This window comes from Vidua macroura, chromosome 1 (genome assembly GCF_024509145.1).
Source record: "Vidua macroura isolate BioBank_ID:100142 chromosome 1, ASM2450914v1, whole genome shotgun sequence".
Classification (NCBI taxonomy): domain Eukaryota; kingdom Metazoa; phylum Chordata; class Aves; order Passeriformes; family Viduidae; genus Vidua; species Vidua macroura.
In genome coordinates, this window is record NC_071571.1 from 2,130,590 (window position 1) to 2,149,683 (window position 19,094).

Below are 19,094 nucleotides of genomic sequence, written 5' to 3' on the forward strand. Positions count from 1 at the left end.
CTCTTTGCTGCTTTCTCCAAGACAAGCTTGCCTAATTTCCCACCCATATCTCTCTCCCCCACACAGCTGAACACGCCAAGCTTCCCTATCCCATCCCACCTCATCCTGGCATTTTTCTGGCCAGGATATCCATGCCAACAGTCCCCTCTCTTCTGCTTCTAGGGACTCATTCTCCTCTCACACCAGTGCAATGTGGAGTTACTCCAGCGAGGTCAACGGAGACAGAGACACCAGTGAAAAGGAGGAAAATGAGGCCCATGGTTTAAATATAACAATAATAATAATAATAATAATTAATAATAATAATAATGCACATAAATTGCGGCCCATCCTTTAATTAAGAACAGATTAAAAAAAAAAAAAAAAGAAAAGAAAGAAAGAATGGAGCCAGAAATAGTAATTCAGACCCCAAAAGTCCTGTTTTGAGCAGGTTTGGATCTGGATTTACTTTGAAGGGGAAGAGCTACTCTAGAACACACGAAAATGTAACAGTGAGTTTGCACATATGTGTGAGAGAGAGAGACAGAGGGAGAAAGAGAATTTAACATAATACCACATTGAAACCATAAGAAGGTCCTTCTGAAGGGCTTTACAATAAATAAATGTTCAATATTTATATATATATATATATTTATGTGTCAAGGTGTGTATATATATCTATATATACACACTGAATAATAGGTTTCTAGGCGATTTATTTTTTAAACCATTAGATAAACTGCTCAGGGGGGACTTTGCCAAAAGCTGCGAGACCTTCCCGGTGCTTTGCTGGGGTGGAAGGAGGGAATTCCACATGTGGATTCCACCTTCACTCCTCCAGCATTATTCCAACCTCCAGAATTGTACAGCAAATAAGGAAACACCAAATAAAGAGACATTTTGCTTCACTTTGCAGAAGCATGGTGCTATTAAACAGTAACACCCTGTCCCTCCCCCTGCCCCCTCCTCAAGATTTGATGCCAACGAGCCAAGCTGGACTGCAGGTATTTGTTACTAAGAAAACCCCAAATCTATCTTTTCTTTTCCCAGTAGATGCATATGAACAGCTTAAATATTAGTGGCTACAATTAGCGGGGGGGAAAAATTAAATAAGGAAAAAAGGACTTTGAAAAAATAATGGTTCATCTTGGGAAATTGCTCTCATTTTGTTTTACTAATATTTACTAATGCTTGAGAATCTCCTCTTTTGAACACCAGATCAAGGGTTTATAGAAACTTGCTGGAAATTGCTACTACTGGACAATGAAAAACTGCTACCAAAAATCAAACAAAACACCCTCTGCTCCCCATTTTTTCCTTAGAAAGCTTCGTTCATGCATTCACTGGCTGCCTCCAATCCACTTTTATACGAAGAATATTGGCATGCCATGTCCTGGATTGTAAATCTCCTCTTCCAAGCGAAAAAGAAATGCTGGAGGTTGTCATGTGTTTCAGAGCGTTGGAGTGATCAACCCCTGCAGTCAAATCTCTGGCTTCTCTCAGGTTGTCTCTGTGTCGATTGGTTATTCCAAATCCATGAGTTTGTTAGGATTTAGCAGGTGTGTTTTTAAAGTACAGTTCTCGATCTAGTGGTTAAAAAAAAAAAAAAAAAATCATCTTAAGGTCATAGGGTTTACATACAGCTTGTGTCATGTACCACTGCCATGGTTTAGAGTAAATGGAATGATGACCTAGGAAAGAAAAGTCAACTCCTCCAGAGGTCTGATCCAGGCTGCTCCACAAGGCAAGACAGCCCCGGGTTCCAAGAGGCACTCGGATTCCTCTCGTCCTACTCAAGAGAAACACGTCCAAATTCAGCTGGCATAAGACTCAACAAGTTCCAGTTGGGATTTCTGAAGCAGTTACCACAGGTTGACCTCCATCAGCAAGAGGTGGGAAGAGGAGAGAGAAATAAATCAAGCGCGAAGTGAAAATGAAACAAAAGTATCTAGTGGTTTAAAAAGAAAAAAAATATTAAATTTAAGACAGCGATAGTGCTGAAGAACCTGCGTTTGGGCAAATTGTTTTAAATAAAGAACTTGGGATTGGATTGAAGGGGACAGGTACGTCTGGTGTTCTGCTGACTTCCCAACCTCTTTCTTGGATCTATTTCTGTCTGCAGCGTGGTGGACCCAACGTTTCCGAGCTGTACGTGGTGACGATGCACGCGGACACGGAGCTGTCATTAAAGAGCTGATGCTCCCAGTGGGTCTCTTTGTCAGAGCCTGGTTTGCTCCATGTGCAGAAACTCCACTGGAAGAACCCATCTTTCCCTACAAATCCCGCTCCAGTTTTAGGAGAAATAAATGTCCGCTTCCGGCACCACCACACTCAAAGCGGAAAGATCTTTTGTATCTGCTCAGCTCTCTAAGCAGCTGGGTGAGCTCCAGGAATAAAGAAGTACAGGATATTCATGCCAAAGGGAATCTCTTAGCCCAGGAGTTCATGGAGGATGGCTGAAACAATGTTCCAAGGAGAAATGATCCGCCAAACTGCGTAGACGATGAAGGTGAAGGTCAACTGGTGTCTAACCCCAGTGTGACAGGCACTTATTTCCACATGGTTGGACCTCATGAAAATTCAGTCTACAGGATAAACAAAACAAAACAAAAAAGAAAAAAAAAAACAAAAAACAACAAAACAAAAAACCCCAAAACAAAACAGCAACACAGCTGGGTCACCTGTACCCTACAAAGTGCTTATGTCTCAACATAGCTTCCAGATGCCAGAAGGTCAATCAAACCCTGTTTGTCTCCATAGGCAGTTCTCCAAGCTGGCCCATCCCCGGGGGTGGCCGTGCAGCAGAGGCCGCGGGTTGTGTCAGTCCTTGCAGGTGTAAACCTCCTCTCTCTGGGTGCACTGCTTGCACTCCACGTAGCAGCACCAACGCACCTGGCACTGGCACGGGCGCGTCACCACCCGGCTCTGCGTGTTGTGGCCCCGGCCACAGCAGATGCTGTCGCAGTTCTTGTCCTTGTAACACTTCCGTCCCGAGGTCCCGGGGGAATACCGACTCATCAGGCAGAAGCTCGGGGAGTCGTCAATGTAGACGAGATCCGTAGTCCTTGGGATTTGATCGCTGTGGCCCGGGGTGGATTTTTTAGGGGGGGAAATGTCACCTTCCCCCGTGGCCTCGTTGGTGGTGCTGCCCACCTTGAGCGAGGTCTCGTACTTCTGCTTCAGCTGCTTCCCGATCTCGTGGAAGGGGGAGAGCTGCCTCCAGCACGTTCGGACGGTGCAGGACCCGGACACGCCGTGGCATTTGCAGGTGGTCTCCACGCCGGCTTTGATGACCTGCAGACACACACACGGCCCCAGAGAGAATCAGTCATGGCGGAGGAAATCAAAACATCAAGTAAAACACGACATTTTCTAGAAGACGCTTCAGAGACACAAAGTTGGTGACAATACAAAACATATCTGTTGGAAGCAGACAGAAAACGCATCCTACAGGAAATATTTACTTCAAAAGGCTCTTAGTTCCCAGAGTATGACATTCACCTGCAAAAACCTTGCTTAATTGGCTAATTAAAGATACTAGAAAGGTGCACAACTATTGTCCAGTGCTGCCACTCATCGTGTAGATAGAGATCTGAAACTGTGATACAACTAAGAGATTAATACATCTTTTAACACCTATTTATTTTGTCAATAATAAGTAGGTAAGATATGAAAGTGGAAGAAGTTGGTTTAGTGGAAAGAGGTGGGGTGGCACATGCTCCAGAACAGGAGTGTGGATAATAGGAACCTTCTCCATACCACAGGACCCAAAACCCAAGCAGAATTACAAGCAGAAGTAATCTTAGTTTAGCATCATCAACTGACTGATGCTAAGCAAAGGATCCCATCCTTTTCAAATCAACTGCAATAAAGAAGTTTCACGGCACAAAACCACATCCATCTCAGAAACAGCATTGGAATGTTCCAGCTCCCCTTCTCCAGAGAGAGATTTACACTGGGGGTACCTCCATGGGCAACACATGAGCAGAGATGTTATTTGGACAGCCATAGATATCCCACATTTTGTCTAGAGATTATAAACACAAATTTGCATTTCTAATTCTCCCACCCTGCCCCTTCCCCAAACAGAGGTTCTGTTGACTTTAAATGGGTAAGGTACAACCACCCCTTAAAACAGCAGGTGAGAACAGAGTTTGCTTGACAGAGCTGGGTCCTGACAAGGTACCAAAGTACTGTTGAAAGTGCTCTTCTTTTGAGCATCTACGGTACCTAAAAAAGAAGAAAACAACCTCCCCCCATGCCCATGATGGCATCTGGCTATGTTGTGGCCTCCTGACAGCAGAGGACTGGCTGCAGTCCATTTCCTGACCATCCGGTTCTTAATTATTTGGCTGCACAAATCCTGCTGAGCCCCATGTGCAACCGTGCAATAGGTCATGGACTCGGAATTGGGGCCTGGCCCAATTGTGATATTCCAGAAACATTTTTAGAAAGACAATATGCATAATGCAGCCTTCAGCAGAGCCTGTCCAATGGTCACACTTCATTCCTGTGACAGCCAAAGACCTTTGCAAGTGCAATCCAATAATACACAGTAGCATTGGAAGCGGTGACGGGTTACAGGGGGAGATGTGTTGCTGGTTATAGCGCTCAGCTGGGATGGCTTGGGTAAGGGCTGTCACGCTTTGTGTGCCAAAGTGTCTCGCCAAGTGCACAAGAAATCCCACAATGTCAGACAAGAGCGTGCAGAACACATTTCAACACCGAGGGGAGGCGGGGGAAAAACCCCAACCCTCACCCGTCCCCTCCCTCGTGTAAAGTCTCGTTTCACTGCTTGTCCAGAAGTGAGAGCTGAGATCGTGTGAAACAAAGCTCCTCCACGTGATTTCACACCCACACCATCAGCAAACCGGGCAGAAATTGCTGGGATACTTGGGAAAGGGCTGCACACTGCAGTCATTCATCAGCTCAGGCTTTCCTCAACCTTTCCTCCTCCCCCAGCGCGTTTGCATCTACTCCACCTGGAAAAGGAGACAACCCCATTGCACAGGAGTTGGGAAAGCAAGAAACCAACGGGAACTGGCTCAGCTTGTAGTCATGCTCCTGGACTTGGAGCTGATTGAACAAGACAGGGTCATGAAACTCAGGAAGGGAACCTGGAGCTGGGGCTGTTCTTGTCAGGAGCCACCTCTCCGGAGCTCTGTGGGAGTGCTAACGTTGCAGGAGCACTACAGCCAAGGCTGGTGGATACAGCCCAACACGTGTTGGAAAACCTGATCCTGATGGATTGGCAGCTGGCTGATGGCACAAGACCTTCAGTCAGGTGTAAGCATGTAGGTTTAGGCACTTGAATCACATCAGCCAGCCAGGGTTGACCTCACCGAGGCAAACACTTGAGTTTAAACACCTCAGTTGGAGAAACACCTCAGAACTCTCATCGCAGTCAGGGCAGCCAAAGCAGGAGAGGACCCTGCAGTGAGGCAAACACCTGCTCCACTGAACAGCTCTCCAGGCTCCCACTGACAGCTGAGCACACCTCTATCACCAACAGGAGCCTGGGGACCAAGCCCACACAGAGGCACCTCACTTTAGGGGATTCTGTGAGCAGAATCCCACCGTCTGGGCCAAACTCAGATGTCTAAATATCTCCACCAAGCACTAACTGAGGTGCTTTAAAACATTCTCCTCACACCAGCTGTCCCTGCAGCAGCATAAAGGTCTCTCAAGGGGTACTAATAAGTGCATTTAGGTAGATTAATTCTATTCTCCTCATCTGGGCTCAGAGTTCCACATGAACCCCAGTCTGGATTTTCCTGACATGCTTCTAGCTCCTTCTTAGGCAGTGGCTGGGACAGCTCTGGTGGACGAAAGCATAAAAGGTTTCCATTGTCCCTATCCCCATGAATGCACCAGTTCATGAAATCCAGCGTGTGGATTTTCCTATGGCTGCCGTGCAAGTGCGGTGCATCCCAACCGCCCCGTAAACCTTCTCCTGGAAGGACCGGGAAGGGCTCAAGAATGTTACGAGGCAGCAAGAGTGAAAATCCTAGAAAAATTCCTTGCCCCGGCAGCCTCCCCTGCTGCTGTCAGTCACGCTGCAGCTCCTCGAGGCGCTGCGTGATGGGGAACTGCTGCCTCCGGGCCCCAACCACCCACGAGCCAAAATGAATCTTGGCAAAGCCCTTCTGGTTCCCGTCCCGCTCCCCAGCTTCCACAACGACCTTTCCTCCTCTTGTTGCAAGCTCCTGTCAGAGACACTTAAATCCACCTCATTTCTTCAGGAAGCAGAGCAAGACTGATCCAAGTCAGCAGGTTGCTTGGAGAAAGCTTTGCTGGCTGGATCCTGGGACAAATGTCTGGATCATGCTTTCAAACCTGGAGGGGCTTCCAGGGTAGAAAAACGTCGCTTTTATTCCCAAAAATCTCTCGGTTAGATGAGGAAGAATAAGGTTTGACCACATAAAATCACATTTCAAGAGCTGTAGTAGCTCCTGCTTTCGTTTCAAGACTCATCACAGTTCAGAGCCTGATTTGCCTCCATCCTACACAGACCTGAAGCTGTTCTGAACACACCACTGAATGATCACTTCATCCACACCAAGGATGTGGCCACCTGCACCTTTGCCACAGATGTGAAGCAGAATGGCTCAGCTTCCATCCAAGGCACAAAATATTTCATGCTCCCCATGGCCCCAACTCCACAGCTACTACAGAGCAGTAGGGTTGTAGTAACACAGGAGTAACAGCAAAAAGGAACTTTCCTTTTGTATTCTGTGCTGTAGAGAGCTCCTACCATGAAAACAAAGCCAAACAAAGACAAGTGGTGGGTCAGGGATGGCATCACACATGGGAATTCTGTCCTCCCACTCTCTTCTGAACAACCACCTGGTCTGGAAGTCTCAGAACGGTTTGGGAGGAAAATAAAGATTTTTGCGCTATTTAGCTTGACTTAGGAACACAAATTCCCACTGACCTTGCCGTGAGAACACCCAACACTGACAAACGCAGAATGAGGAAAACACAAAGCAAGACAGAGCCATTTTTCCTGGGGCTTTCCTGCTCGGAGGAAACCAGATAGCACTGCTGGACTGCCTTCCCAACTGGCTTTACATGGGGAAAAGGGATCACAGCAGAGCATTGCTATGCAACATGTAATCCTTCCTCCCAACAATGGTGCGCCGCGAAGCTCAGACTAAGTGCCCCCATCATGATCAGTCTCAGACATGCTGCAACACACAATTTCTCAGTGTTTTAGCTGAAACGCCGAGGACAGGATTCCCATTCATTCCCAGCTGGGTCACGGGGCTCTGGCGGTGGTTTTTTTTTTTTTTTTTTTTTCAGACAACTCTCGTCTGGGCAGCAGCAGCCCAGGGCGGACACCCGGCCGTGGGAATTCCTCGCTTATTGCTCCGCTGTCGTCATGGCTGGGCTGCGGCTCCAAGGCTTCAAACCATTCGCTATGGTTTGGGGCAGAGGAGGCAGCAAACCCTCCTCGCAGGCAGCTCATCCAGGGAAAAGCCTTGCCTGGCTTTGGGAAGGGCTTTGGGATGCTTCCCCACAAATCTGATCCCCTCCATCCCCCGTGTACGGAGCCCTCTTCAATTTAAATAGGCTTAGTCATTCTCTCAGCTCAAGTATTAGTGTTTGTTTGGACAGCAGCCACGGTCCCCACACACAACCACTGGACCAGACTTGTCCCTTCACACTGGCTGAACTATAGAAGTTTCACAGATTGTCAGAAGTTGTCCTTTCTTTTTTCTTCCACCTTGTTAAAAACCCTTCCCTTCAGCCTGTTCTCAACCTGCTTTTTCAGAACAGTTTTCCCCTCCCACCACCCTCCCCTCTTTAAAAAATAGGAACATTCATATTTTAGTGACATAGGTATTAAAACACAAACATTTAAGCATAGAACAACATAACCCCACTTAAAACTGAGAACTTCAGAAGTATTTTCCCCATGCTTAGTATTCCTAGCGTGCTTCCCATGCTAAAAAAGCTCCACATAAACAACCAACTGCAATCACTTATGGGACACAGCAAGCAATTTTTTTCCAGAGTATTGATTTCCAGGCCTAAGAAAGGCTTTGGCTGAGCCATTCTCAGCCTGAAAGGAGAGGAAAATCCAGAGAGCACGCCTGGGCATTCCTACCTGTCATAACCTGCAGCAATTAATACCAGTGGTGGCCCTGAAAACTGATCTGTACATTAAGAGCTCTTCTCAGGCTGTTATTTGCTGGGTTTGATTTGTACCTTGGTAAACATGTGATGCCCCATTTCTCACTGCAAACACATCCCTAAAAAACTGCCAAAAAGGATGCTTTATGTCTTTTGGGTTTTTTTTTTTTTTTTTTTTTGCATGCACCAAATGGATTAAGCTCCAAAATAGCAATAATTACACATCACGAGGGTGCAGCAAAACCTGGAGTTGGACTGGAACTGTGTTAACGAGCAGGAACTGTGTGAGACTGGATGGTCAGTGCTTGTAAACACTGTCTCTGCAACAGGAGAGTTGTGCCTCCCTCCGCCTGTGTGTGACCTTTAGTGAGTCACTTAATCTTTCTGGGTCTCAATTTCCCCCCTCTGCCCAACAGAGCTCCAGAAATGAAGAGGGTGGCATGCTCTGATAACGTGTTATGTGATAGCTCATGAAGTTCCTCAGACAGATGATAGCTGGGCAAACATCTCCCTGATATGGAGAGTGCATCTCCAGCCCTCCAGAGAGATCCCTGCCAGCACCGCCTGGGGGGGAAAAGCCATTCCTCAGATGGAATTCCAAAATAAGCAAGTCAACAGCAAGGGAAAGTCCAGGCACCTCCCACTATCCTCTCCAGAGCATCCCAGATGGTTTCAGGTGTAGCTGTCTCAGGATGGGTCTGGACTTGAAGCCTACAAGGGTGACAAGGACCATGACAGGGGGCTGGGACAAGGCGACCTTTAAGGTCCCTTCCAACCCAAGCCATTCCAGGATTCTGTGATCCTTCAGAAACACTTGCTCTGTGCAGACCAAAGCATCTTGTGCAAAAAAAGATGAATGAAGCCTCATGAAAGGAACCAGTTTCAAAGCAGGAAACTGCTCGAAGAGAGATCTTTTCTTCTTCTCCATCTCTACATCCCCATAATTTTGTATTAAACACTTGGCTCTCAAGACAACTGTGGTTATACACGGACTTCAGGCAAAGGTTTTTGTCCCTCCTTCTGGAAGGATGAAGGAAAAAGGCAATAAGAACATGATAATTTTTTTTTCCTAGGGTAACAGCAGCCCCTTTTAATTGTGCCCCTTGGATCTGTAAGACATGCTTGACCAGACATACCTCTGGAAGAGGTCAGCACTCCTGGGATTAAGAAACTTAGCAACGCTCCAGAGAGGGAGTTGGAAAGTCATGTTTAATGATACTTGGCTGAGAAACTGGGCAAATTTAATTAAAACATCACTTACTCAAGCCCAGTGGAACTAATTGAGTGCTCTAATATTCCGCCTTTTCATTAATGGGTTACAAAAGAGGGCTGCACTTGTGTGTACAAGGGGGAAAAGGGGGGAGGACAGAGAGAAGATGAGAGCTTTAGCAAGGCTGCCTGGGCTTCATTTAATATGACTCAAACTTCATTGCTGGCAACGGAGCTTTAATACAGTTGACTTCTCCCCCATCCCCTCCACACACACATCTCCCCCCAAAACACCCTCTCCACCCAAGACCCCTCGGAAAGAATGGCTGAATGAGGGAGAGTAGATCTGGCAAAGGAAGGGAAATTGCTTTTTTAATAAGTGGTCTATTCAGAGCTCATGCTTTTCAATAAAGAGAAGGCTGGAGAAGTCCTGGTCTAATTACCTCATCCTCACACTAGACAAGCTCACCCTTTCATTAACCACTGAGGTCATATCATATAACTTGGTGAGCCACCACGGGCACAACATGTTCAGTGATTATTTCACTGGTGGCAGCAAAATTACAGGCAGCCCATCAAGGTTGTAAAAAGCAGAAGTAAAATCATAATTAAATGAGAACGTCTACCAAGAGACACTAAAACTAGGCGGGATGGGATCATGTCACCCTCGCAGAAATACAGGGATTGTTTGCTGGTGTGACACCATGGAGAAACTGGTGTGGTGACCAGGAGGGGAGAGGGTTGCTTGCCAAATTAGTCAGTCCAGCACAGGTCCTTTTTTTTTTGCTGGGTCTCAAGGGACTATTTGTATGTTTTGCCATGGTTGGGAGTAATTAGATGGGAAAAATGACACGTAAAGAATCAGTGAGAGACCACCAAGCTTGTGCTGTATCATTCGTAGAGACTTCTCCACTCCCTCAGTGAACACACACATCCACACACTGCAAGAACTGCAGCTCAAGCTGCTCAGCTCCCAAATGGCACAAATCAAGGCTGTCTGCACTCCTATACTGCCTTTGATCCACCCCAAATCAAATCCAGATGAGTTATTGTTCCAATAACCATGCTAGGTTAGTCCAAAGTGCTTTCAGACTGCTGCAGTCACTGGGTGAGCAAACCCTACTTGATAGGGCAAAGTCTTTTTGAAGTCTTTACGACAGGAGTTGGTTGGTGAGCAGCTTCTTTGAAGACACAGAAAACATGCTGAGAATCATCTTTAACTCACTACCTTCCTCAAGGAAAATATCCATAAACTCAGCAAGGAATGCAGTAGTGCTCTCAGCCTCCATCCTCTCATCCCTGCACTTGCAGTGGGAACAGAAGGAAGAACAGAGACCAAACCTGATATTAATCCACACCTGAGAGCAAGCAGTGCCAAAGACAACCCGTCCACCACATCAAGAGGGACAAACTGGTTTCAGTATTCTGGAATCTGAAGCAAGCACTGCAAGTTTTGACTTTGTAGTCACAAAGCCAGCCTGGGTCCTCATCTCTGATCATCATCTTAGTGACACCGAATTGTGCCAGGGGTTTAGGGCCACGTATCCCGACCACACAGATGTGTGTCCTCCTGATCTTCTACCACCACGCTCCTGAAAGCTTCCTCCTCAACATTCCCTCCCTCCCTGCCTAGCTCCATGGTGATGCTGTGAGCCTGGTGGGCTGCTTGGCTTGGCTTTCAACCACAATGAATTATTACATCCAGCAGCACAAACACAGAAATCATTTCAACTGCTGCTGCAAACGGGCAAAGGAAAGCTGTCAGACAGCCATCCCAGCTCGACAGACACGGTGTGGGTGGACGAAAATAGGAACACTGGATCACTGACCTGCAGCAGAGGTCTGTGACTTGGATTGCCAGGAGGGCTCTCGGTGTCTGGACAACCGTCACAACTGTTACTCAGCTGTTTAGCTGCAGATATCACACTGTGAAACCACTGCCAGTGGCCAGAGTCCGACTGTGCCAAGGGAAGTGGAGGCAGAGGATGCTGGAGAGTCCTGCATCTTCCCCTGGGAGCTAACTCGCAAGGATCAGGACACAGAAGGGAAGGTTCAACCTCTCCAGCTCATCCTTGGAGTTCGTTTAGCTCAAAGTTATGCAGTGTAGAGCACAGATGATAATTAAGGACACAAATCCTAAATCCAAGAGTGGCCTCAGCCATATGGACATCCTGACTGCAGCTCCTGGGACTGGGAACACTGGGAATTGGGCCAAACCCATCTGGGAGGTTTTTTAGCCCTGCCACTCTTGGTGGATATTCCTGGAGCTACAAGGACTTGCCAGTGGCAGCTAAAGTCACATCCTTGGAGGTTTTGTGTGACTCTGGAATGAGAGGAGAGCCAGGACATCTCACAGAAACATCCAGCATGGAATCACAGCTCCATGGGCCACCTTCCCCACTGCCATCCCATCTGCTACACACTCAACTCCAAAAGACGGGACAGAGCAACCAACACAAGGGTTGAGACAAGTTCCATCATCCTGCAAAGCCTGTTTCACACGTCAAAGAGCTGCCACGGGAGTTCAGAGACACTGAGCCCTTTAATCCAGAGCAGGAAAGCTGTCAGCCAAAACCAGACACCAGCTAAATCCAGGATATTTCTAATCCTGATCTCAGCGCTGTCTAGGAGCATCTGGTAGTGGGGAGAGGGGGAGACACTTTGCTGGCCAGCCCTGGCTGGTGGCATTCCCCGATGCCCCAATTCCGTCGCGAGGAATGACATTTTATACATAGACACAGCAACAACTGAGCTGGGGTGGCCATTCCTAGAATGCACAACTGGCTGGGCTGCATTTGCCTGGGAAACTGGAGACCCAGGTCCCCCATCCCAGCCCCAAGCCTGCATCCAATCACACAGACAATAACAAGGCTCGAGGGCTATTTCTGGCCTTGCAGTATGTCCCCCTTGGAGGTTGGTGCAATGAAACACTGATCCTAAGCACCTGTGCTGGCCAATCTGAGGGATTTTCGTGTTGGAGCAACTCTAGGCTAGGTACAGCCAAGCATATTATGGGAGAAGGTGGAAAGCCTCTTCCTTTTCCCCTTGCTGGGATGACCCAGCACTTGCAGACACTTTGTCCTTTACATCTGACACAGAAAATGCTGAGCTGGAAGGGACCCACAGGGATCATCGAGTCCAAATCCTGGCCCTGCATGGGACAAACCCCAAAATCACACCATGTGCCCTAGAGCATTGTCCAAATGCTTCCTGAATTCTGGCAGGAGGCCCCTAGGCAGCCTCAGAGGAGGTGTAAAGAGCAGGCAGAGAGGATAAAGATGGGAAAAGAAAAAAGGGACTCTACAACCAAGCACTGTCTCCTGCTCTAGGTGACACAAAAGGTTTCTGCCAGAAGACAAAACTGAAGGGACTGTTAGGTCTGAGATCAGCCAGAAATTAATCTCTCCACCCTGGTTCCCTGCCAGCTGTTTCTCCAGCCAGTGTTAAAGAAACCTGGCCAAGGAGATGCTACACTGTCCCTATTCTACTGAAATGCTGCAAGAGAAACATCCCTCAAGGACGTGTTGTGGCAGCATAAAACCCTTCCTCCGTGTCCTACCTCATGTAAGCCTTTCTATCCCTTTGTGGTGTAAAACCCTCTCCTCCCTGTGGGAAACCAGCAATCTTTGTCTCCACCTCATATTTCCTAGGCCTGGCTGGTCCCATTTCTTTCCCTCTGGTCTCTCTCCAGTGGTTTTGCACAGTGAATCCCACAACGCAGACTTCTCCCCTCCAGAAGGAGCATCACTCCATCCATTTCACATCCAACACTCCTGTTCCACACCCACAAACAGCGTTATTCCCCCCAAAACCCCACAGCAGCGTGACCCCCCCGCCACCCTGCGGCGCCTTCAACGCACCTTCATGCCCACCAGGTTGTTGTGGAAGTCCACCCTGGCTCGCAGGTCCTTGTTGGGCTTCCTCCCCAGGAACTCCTTGACAAACTTGTTGCTGTACTTGAGGTTGTCCCCGCAGCCTCCCCACTGCCAGGCCTCCCTGTTCTCCAGGTCGGGGGCCTCGTCGCAGGTGCAGCGCTCCATGCGCCCCGCGCTGCACGCCTTGGCCATGGCGTGGGTCAGCCCCGCCGAGGAGATGGCGTACAGGAAGGCTGTCTCCTTAAAACCTGCAGGGACAGGAGGGAGAGGCTCTAATTGCAGCTTAAAGAAAGGAAAAAAAACACAGGAAATGGAGGCAAAACCTATTAGGAGAAGAGCGTGAGTTGTGTCACGGAGTAATAGAGTGGTAAGGTTGGAAGGGAGCACAGTGGGGCAGTTGGTGGCACCTCCCTGTTCCAGCAGGGCCATCCCAGAGCACAGGGCTCAGGATTATATCCAGACTGCTCTGGAATATCCCCAGTGAGGGAGACTCCACACCAGTGCTCAGTCACTGCCCAGGAAAGAAGTTCTTCCTCAGGTTCGGGTAGAATTTCCTGGGCACCAGTTCCTGCCTGCTCCTCCTGTGGCACTGCTGGGCACCACTGGGAAAAGCCTGGTCCGTGCTCCTGACACCCTCAAAGCATGGCAAGCTCTGCTTGCATCACTGATGGTGAAGAGGGCACAGGGGAGGGCAAGGAATGAGGGACAGAGGTGGCACAAGCTAGGATTCAGGAATGCAGATGGAATCTGGCCAGCACGGTGGCTGTCACTCTGTGTCACTCACAGCCTCTGCCTGAAAATGGAAAGAGCTGAGCAAGAGTTGCCCCATCCCTGGAAGTGTCCAACACCAGGCTGGACAGGGCTTGGAGCAAGCTGGTCTAATGGAACGTGTCCCTCCCCATGGCAGGGTGTGGAACTGGATGAGCTTTAAGTTCCCCTCAAAGCCAAAGCATTGTTTGACTCCATGAAGTGTTGGACAGGACATGGAGGCACCACTGCTGCTACCAAGGGGACACCAAACTTCAGGAACCCAGCACAGACTTCCAATCCTCCTCATTCTTCCCTCTCCTCCTGAATCAAATCCCTGGGTCCTACTCCAGATTGTCAGAATTGTTGACAGAAGACACCTGAGGGCTGGGAAGCAGGAGATGTGTCACCCAACACAGCACCTCACTCAAAAAAAACCCAGTTTACACCTCAAACCTCCCATGCACAGCCTTTCTTTACACCTCCACACTCACCTGCAGGGATGTGGCAGCATCCACGCCCCCGACAGGCAAACGACACCCAGAGGGACCCACAGTTTCAATCCAAATTATAAAAGCCAGAAATAAAAAGCAAACATGGCAGTATTTATAGCTGCCCATTCTCCAGCTATGGAAGCCGTAAACGACTGCATATTTGAGATGCAATTCCAGAACAGCTTTGGATGGGACTCAAGAAATCCCCCACTCAAAAATAACACAAGTGGATGGTGACAGTAGTGGATATATCTGTGAGCTGGTGTGTCAACCAAGGACATGCAGAGACACTGCCAGGTCATTTTTGGAACTGTTCCTTGGGAGGTTCATGACAGTCCAAGCAAACTCATGTGGTCGTTCCCAGAGTCTGCCTTCCCAAAACACTCCCAGGAGCAGGAAGACTGATGAAAATCCAGCCCAGGAGAGTGAGGCTTGGTCCTCCCAAGGGTTCTGAGGTTCTACTTCATCCCAGATTGTGGTAGGAATTATCCAATCATTCTACTGCTCACCTGGCAAAGGAGAACAGGAACCTTTTCCTCACTAGAAACAACACTAAAATAAAAAAAGGTTCACCTCCACACTCACTGAGGACACCACAAAGAGTGGTGAGAGTTAAAATAACAAATTCTGTTTTCTCCCTGAAGTGAGACCATGTCCTCTGACAGCCCAAAAACACCTTCAGCACTCCAAATACTTCATCAGAAGCGGTGAGAGAATTCTTAATTCACACAACAAAAACTCATGGGTACCCAGATGACTCCTCTGGGTAGAAAATGCCTTCTAAGCATCTCTCTTCCTTTGTAAGCTATGTTTTTTTCACTAAAATCCTTTGTTTTTCCTAGGTTGCATCCCAGGTCAGACTGCCCACATGCCTGTCAGAGGGATGCCACTACCAAAGACAGATGTTCCCAAGCTTCTGGGCTCCTGGATTGGAGAATTCTTGCCACAGCTACACAGAACAAAGAGGCACCAGCCTCAAACAGAGAATCCTCAGTGGGATGGGGTGTGCAAACCCTGCCCTGGAGGTCTGAGCCTGCAATCATGGCATGGTTTGGGTTGGAAGGGACCCTGAGATCCATCCTGTCCTGGGCAGGGACACCTTCCACTATCCCAGGTTGCTCCAAGCCCTACACAAGATGGCCTTGCACACTTAACTCACAGCCATCAGCCTTAATTGATTAATTAGGCAGCCCAGATCTCCACCCTGCTCGAAGCCCTCCTGACTGAAAGCGCTGAATTCGGAGCGGTTGTGGAATCCCAGCAGAAAGTCAGCGCCGTGCGACCACAAGGCATTCCAGACCTGACAGAAAGCCAGGAGGAACAGCCCATCTGCCAGCTTCTCCCCTTCCATCAGCTTTGTCTCGACTCCTCCTGTTCTCCACCACTGAAAGCTTCCCAAATTCCCTGTGCCCATCAGCACGGGGATCATCTCACCCACAGGCAGCTCCCAACTAGCTCCATGTGACATTTGGCTCTGGCCAGATTTTAAAGCCATCTCCACCACGCACTATTTGATTGCACCAAGATATTTTGTAACAAGATAATGAGCTTTAAATCAATGCAGGCATTCTAAGCCCCAGTGCATTGACAGTCTGCCGGGCCTGGCTATCCAGTTTCAGCCATTTCCAAAATTGTGCACGAGTATCCAAAGAGGATAACGAGTCCCTTAAACAATCCCCTGTTATTTTAAGAAACGGGGCTGCATCAGCCCAAGTTGCAAACCAGCAGCCAGGGCTGGTCTGGTGACCAAACTGTAAAAAGGTTTCTCCCCCACAGAGGGAGAAACTTTTCAAGTGGGTTTTTCCCCCTTTTTCCTTTCTCCCTGCAAAGTCTTGGAGGAGAAGAAACAAGCCCTCAGCGATGGATTTGGAAAGCTGTGTCCTAGTGGGTGATAGATGCGAGCCTTTGCCCCTGGGGCACCACTTGCTGCAATGCTGAACCAGGAACCAGCAGCTCCTGGAGAGGAGGAGGAAGATTTACAGAGCACTGTGTTACTGCTCGGGAACACCACCTGAAGGATTTACAGCACCGGGGGCAGGGCAGAGATGCTGCAGGGATATAAACCACGGCAGAATGAGACAGCAGCAGAGCCCTGCAGCCCTCAGAGCTCTCATTTATCACACAGCTCCCTGACAAGGGCTGCCATGGATGGGGGTCTCCGTGGGGTTTTAACTGTGGGCTGCCCCGCAGTGCCCCTCGGCCGGGGCTGCCCAGGGGACAGGCACGTCTGAAGGAGCGAGCTGTGGCCTCCAGGTGTCAGCATGAGAAAGTGCTTGGCTTCCCCAAGGCACCACTAATCCAGGGACTCCTCTGGCATGCGGGGATATTTTTAAATGTCTTGCAGCTCTGGCCGGACCTCTTGGGTTTCATAAGGACTTTCCTTGTTTCCACCAGTCAGTGACAGTGCATTAGTTGAGCCCTGGCGCTTCTGAATTACTCCTCCTCACTAATTAGCCCTGCAAACCTCTGCTCTTATCTTTAAAGACTTCACACCCTGGCTTTTCCCGGTCCAGGCCCATTGCTGAGTGTGGGACTTTCTGGAAGTCACTAAAGCCCCGGAGACCCTCAAATGCTGTCTGTAAAATGGTGCTGCAGCCTGGAAATAAAAACTGGATTTTACTGGGAGGGTGGAAGAAACTGGACTATGGATGGTACAAAGAAAAGAACTAAAAATATCACCTTCTCCTCCAAAGCTCCTAACTTCTGGCCATCTCCACCTGAGCTGCTGGGAAGAGGTGTGGGAATTTCCCACTGCCCACATCCATGGCAGTAACAGCACACAGCCATTTGCAGGTTTTGCCCCATACTATGACAAGGTTCCCCTTGCCCTCTCTAAGAGGACAGCACAGAACAGTCTGGTTTGCCTTATTTCCTTAAAAAGGGCATTTTCTCAACTTATTTTCTCACAGACTGGCATAATAAACAGGAGAAATAAATAAAATAATAAAGAAAGAGGGGACAGCTTTGAGAGCTTCCCAACCCTCTCCTCCGGCAGCAGCTGAATTTCCAGCAGAAATGGGGAGAAAATGTAGCTCCGGGCTGCAGAGACCTGCACAAACACCTCCAGCCCCCAAGGAGAGCAGCCAGGGCCAGCAGTGGGAAGCAGGCAGGGCAAGCCCATAAATCACCCCCATTAGCACATTCTTTGCCTGCCCTGCGCTTCCAGGGATGAGCTCCAGCCTTCCACAGAGCTCTTGGTGGACCTTGCGGGAGGCAATACCAGCAAAGGATGGCCCGGATTGGGCATCGTGGCAGGAGAGACCCTTGAGACCCCCCCCAGACTCACCTCCCTTGAGGAGACCCTTGAGACCCCCCCCCAGATTCACCTGTCTTGAGGAGACCCCCAAGGCCCACCTCTCTTGAGGAGCACCCTGACACCCACCTCTCTTGAGGCCCCCCAGACTCATCTCTCTTGAGGAGAACCCCCAGATTCACCTCCCTTGAGGAGACCCTCCCGGACTCACCTCCCTTGAGGAGGTCCCCCCAGACCCACCTCTCTGGAGGAGCCCCCCAGATTCACCTCTCTTGAGGAGGCCTCCCAGACCCACCTCTCTTGAGGCCCCCCAGACTCATCTCTCTTGAGGAGAACCCCCAGACTCACCTCCCTTGAGGAGGTCCCCCCAGACCCACCTCTCTGGAGGAGCCCCCCAGATTCACCTCCCTTGAGGAGGCCTCCCAGACCCCCAAGGCCCACCTCCCTTGAGACTCACCTCCCTTGAGGCCCCCCAGACTCACCTCTCTTGAAGAGGCCCCCAAGGCCCACCTCTCTTGAGGAGCACCCTGAGACCCCCTAGACTCACTTCTCTTGAGCCCCACCAGACTCACCTCCTTAGAGGAACCCCCCCCAGATTCACCTCCCTTGAGGAGGTCCCCCCAGACCCACCTCTCCTGAGAAGCCCCCAAGGCCCACTTCCCTCGTGGAGCTCCCTCAGACCCACCTCTCTTGAGGAGCTCCCCCAGACCCACCTTTCTTGAGGAGCACCCTGAGACCCCCTAGACTCACCTCTCTTGAGAAGCTCCCCCAGACCCATCTCTCTTGAGGCCCCCAGACCCACCTCTCTAGAGGAGCTCCCCCAGACCCACTTCTCTTGAGGAGCCCCCCAGACCCACCTCTCTTGAAGAGGCCCCCAAGGCCCACCTCTCTTGAGGAGCCCCCCCAGATTCACCTCTCTTGAGGCCCCCCAAACTCACCTCCCTCGAAAAGCTCCCCCAGACCCACCTCTCTTGAAGAGGCCCTCCAGACTCACCTCTCTTGAGGAGCCCCCCCAGATTCACCTCTCTTGAGGCCCCCCAAACTCACCTCCCTCGAGGAGCTCCCCCAGACCCACCTCTCTTGAGGCCCCCCAGACCCATGTCTGTTGAGGAGCACCCTGAGACCCCCTAGACTCACCTCTCTTGAGAAGCTCCCACAGACCCATGTCTCTTGAGGCCCCCCAGACCCACCTCCCTTGAGGAGCCCCCCCCAGACTCACCTCTCTAGAGGAGCTCCCCCAGACCCACCTCTCTTGGGGCCCCCCAGATTCACCTCTCTAGAGGAGCTCCCCCAGACCCACCTCTCTTGAAGAGGCCCCCAAGGCCCACCTCTCTTGAGAAGCCCCCCAGACCCACCTCTCTTGAGGCCCCCCAGACTCACCTCCCTTGAGGAGCCCCCCAG

General features: G+C 49.8%; 1 protein-coding gene across 1 annotated transcript in view; it reads right to left on the reverse strand.

The window, feature by feature from the left end:
• Positions 1-2,663: 2,663 nt before the first annotated feature.
• WNT9A (Wnt family member 9A) overlaps positions 2,664-19,094 on the reverse strand; it is a 55,019-nt gene continuing 38,588 nt past the window's right edge. Inside the window, exons 3-4 of the mRNA XM_053996509.1 lie at positions 13,185-13,447; positions 2,664-3,273 (exon numbers count right to left, since the gene is read on the reverse strand). Of these exons, the coding sequence (XP_053852484.1) occupies positions 2,800-3,273; positions 13,185-13,447 (737 nt within the window). The 3' untranslated portion in view covers positions 2,664-2,799. The remainder of the gene's footprint in view (positions 3,274-13,184; positions 13,448-19,094) is intronic.